The 2099-nt window shown below is 41.1% G+C and overlaps 1 protein-coding gene across 1 annotated transcript in view; it reads left to right on the top strand.

Annotated features, from left to right (window-relative positions):
• Positions 1-4: 4 nt before the first annotated feature.
• The window catches only part of NIF3L1 (NIF3 NGG1 interacting factor 3-like 1 (S. cerevisiae)), a gene marked incomplete at its 5' end in the record, with an annotated part of 5396 nt that continues 3301 nt past the window's right edge, over positions 5-2099 (top strand). Inside the window, 3 exons of the mRNA XM_010135761.1 lie at positions 5-296; positions 1069-1234; positions 1688-1814. Of these exons, the coding sequence (XP_010134063.1) occupies positions 5-296; positions 1069-1234; positions 1688-1814 (585 nt within the window). The remainder of the gene's footprint in view (positions 297-1068; positions 1235-1687; positions 1815-2099) is intronic.

The raw sequence follows: 2099 nt of genomic DNA, 5'->3' as shown, positions 1-2099 counted from the left end.
GAGCTGGGACAACGTGGGGCTGCTGGTGGAACCAAGTCCTCCCCACACCGTGAACACTCTTTTCCTCACGAACGATCTAACTGAGGACGTGATGGAAGAGGCAGTCCGGAAGAGAGCAGACCTGATTCTTTCTTACCACCCCCCTATTTTCACACCTCTCAAGCGAGTAACCTGGAAGACCTGGAAGGAACGGCTGGTGGTCCGAGCCCTGGAGCACAGAATTGGGATTTACTCTCCACACACAGTGTATGATGCCATACCTCACGGAGTCAATAACTGGCTAACAAAGGGACTTGGTGAGATTCTCTTAAAAAAAAAAAAAAAAAAAAAAAAAAAAAAAAAAAAAAAAAAAAAAAAAAAAAAAAAAAAAAAGCCAAACAAAAAGGTTAAAATTATTCATCAGTATATGGTATTTTATGTGGGGGCCTTCCCTCATTTTCCTTTCTTCCAGCTTTTACAGGTATGACTTGAGGACTTTAATTTTAAACATTTTTCCCTGCAAATATTCTTTGAGTACTTCTAAGTATGCTGAACATATCTGACAGAATCTCAGTGAGGAATACCAGATGCGAACAGTGGAGGACATTTTCAGATGCATGACTCTGCTCTTGGATGTAGTTGGAACTGGTGCAGCTACTTATTGTCCATCTTGGTTACAAAGTTTAGAACACTGACTTTAAATCATCATCTTTACTTTAGAAAGTATTAGATCTCATTGCTTGCGAAGGACTTAAGGTATCTGAAATTCTTTTTTATTTTTATCATGTATGATATGACCCTGTATATGTGAGCCACATATACATGAACAGGTACATCTTTGTACAGTTCTTAGGTTAAAATGGATGGCATTAAGAATGGGAAATAATATACATCCACCAACTTTTTTGCACTTAAAACAGACTGCCTGGTGGAGACAGCAGGACAAGAAGTTCTCAGCTCTAGTCAGGGAAAATAAATTCGAGTGCTAAATTTACATCTTTTTGTTGCGTCTCTTTAGGGTATGTGTTAAATCAGTATTAGGTTACTTACCCAGCTGTACGAAACAGTCGTCTTGTACTGTTTTCTCAGGTGTCTGTACTTCCATCCCATTGCATCCATCACCCGCACCACATTACCCAGCGGAGGGCACTCACCGGGTAGAATTCTCCACAGACAACATGGAGCATCTGGACACGTTGCTGTCCAAAATCAAAGACATCCAAGAGATCTCCTGTCTCACTACTCTCCCTGCCAGGTATCTGCTTCAGTCTCTAACGCTGTATTCTTTCTGTTGTTTGGAACAGTAAGTTGCTGGAATTGTATTTTACTGTTGTAATGACTTTGTTTCTCTGAGCATTGCTGCTGTTTTTTTCAGCAACAGATCTAGAAGCTTACGGAATAATCATCCGTTTCTCATTAGCCTAGGTTATATTAAATGGTAACAGCAATTCAGCGCAGCATCATGTGGATTAGAGGTGATAAAGAAGAACATTGACAGGAAATCTGATGAGGACAGTTGCTTAAATTCTCGTATCTATTTCTTCCAAGGAAGTAGACTAGACTAGGCTGCGCTATTACAATGCTTACTTTTTTCACATTCTCTGGGGTAGAATAGCCAGTGGGGTGGTAGCATAGCTTTGTTTTACATTAATATGATGCTGAAATGGTATCTAGTTTCTTAGCAAGCACCAAGCATATCTTTCCTCAGGGTTGAAGGTGAGGAGCAAACACGAGTCAGTTTGAACTGCTCTCAGCAAGCACTGTTGGAGGTGGTGGCATTGTTGTCCCAGAACAGCCTTCTCTATCGCAAGACCGAGATTCTCTTATTACAAAAGGTAACAAAATTACATAGTGCTTCCAGTGAATGTATTGTTGCGTTAGCTGCGTGCCCTAAACGCTGAAATCTGGTAGGCAGTAGCGTCACAGGCTTCCTGTGTTACTTCCTTGGTGCTCTGAAAAATTTGCCTCTGGGGGTTTGAAGCCACCCACAATTCCCAGAACAATGAAAACAGGTGGGTGGGCTGTCCTGGTTCTTGAATCAGTTGCAGTAGCTAGTGTAGTTGGTATGATACATTTGAGAGCATCACATATGTATTTTGTGTAAAGTTCAGAGGCATTCC

The sequence above is a fragment of the Buceros rhinoceros genome, unplaced genomic scaffold (genome assembly GCF_000710305.1).
Source record: "Buceros rhinoceros silvestris isolate BGI_N320 unplaced genomic scaffold, ASM71030v1 scaffold37750, whole genome shotgun sequence".
Classification (NCBI taxonomy): Eukaryota; Metazoa; Chordata; class Aves; order Bucerotiformes; family Bucerotidae; genus Buceros; species Buceros rhinoceros.
This window is presented reverse-complemented; position numbering and strand designations above follow the sequence as displayed.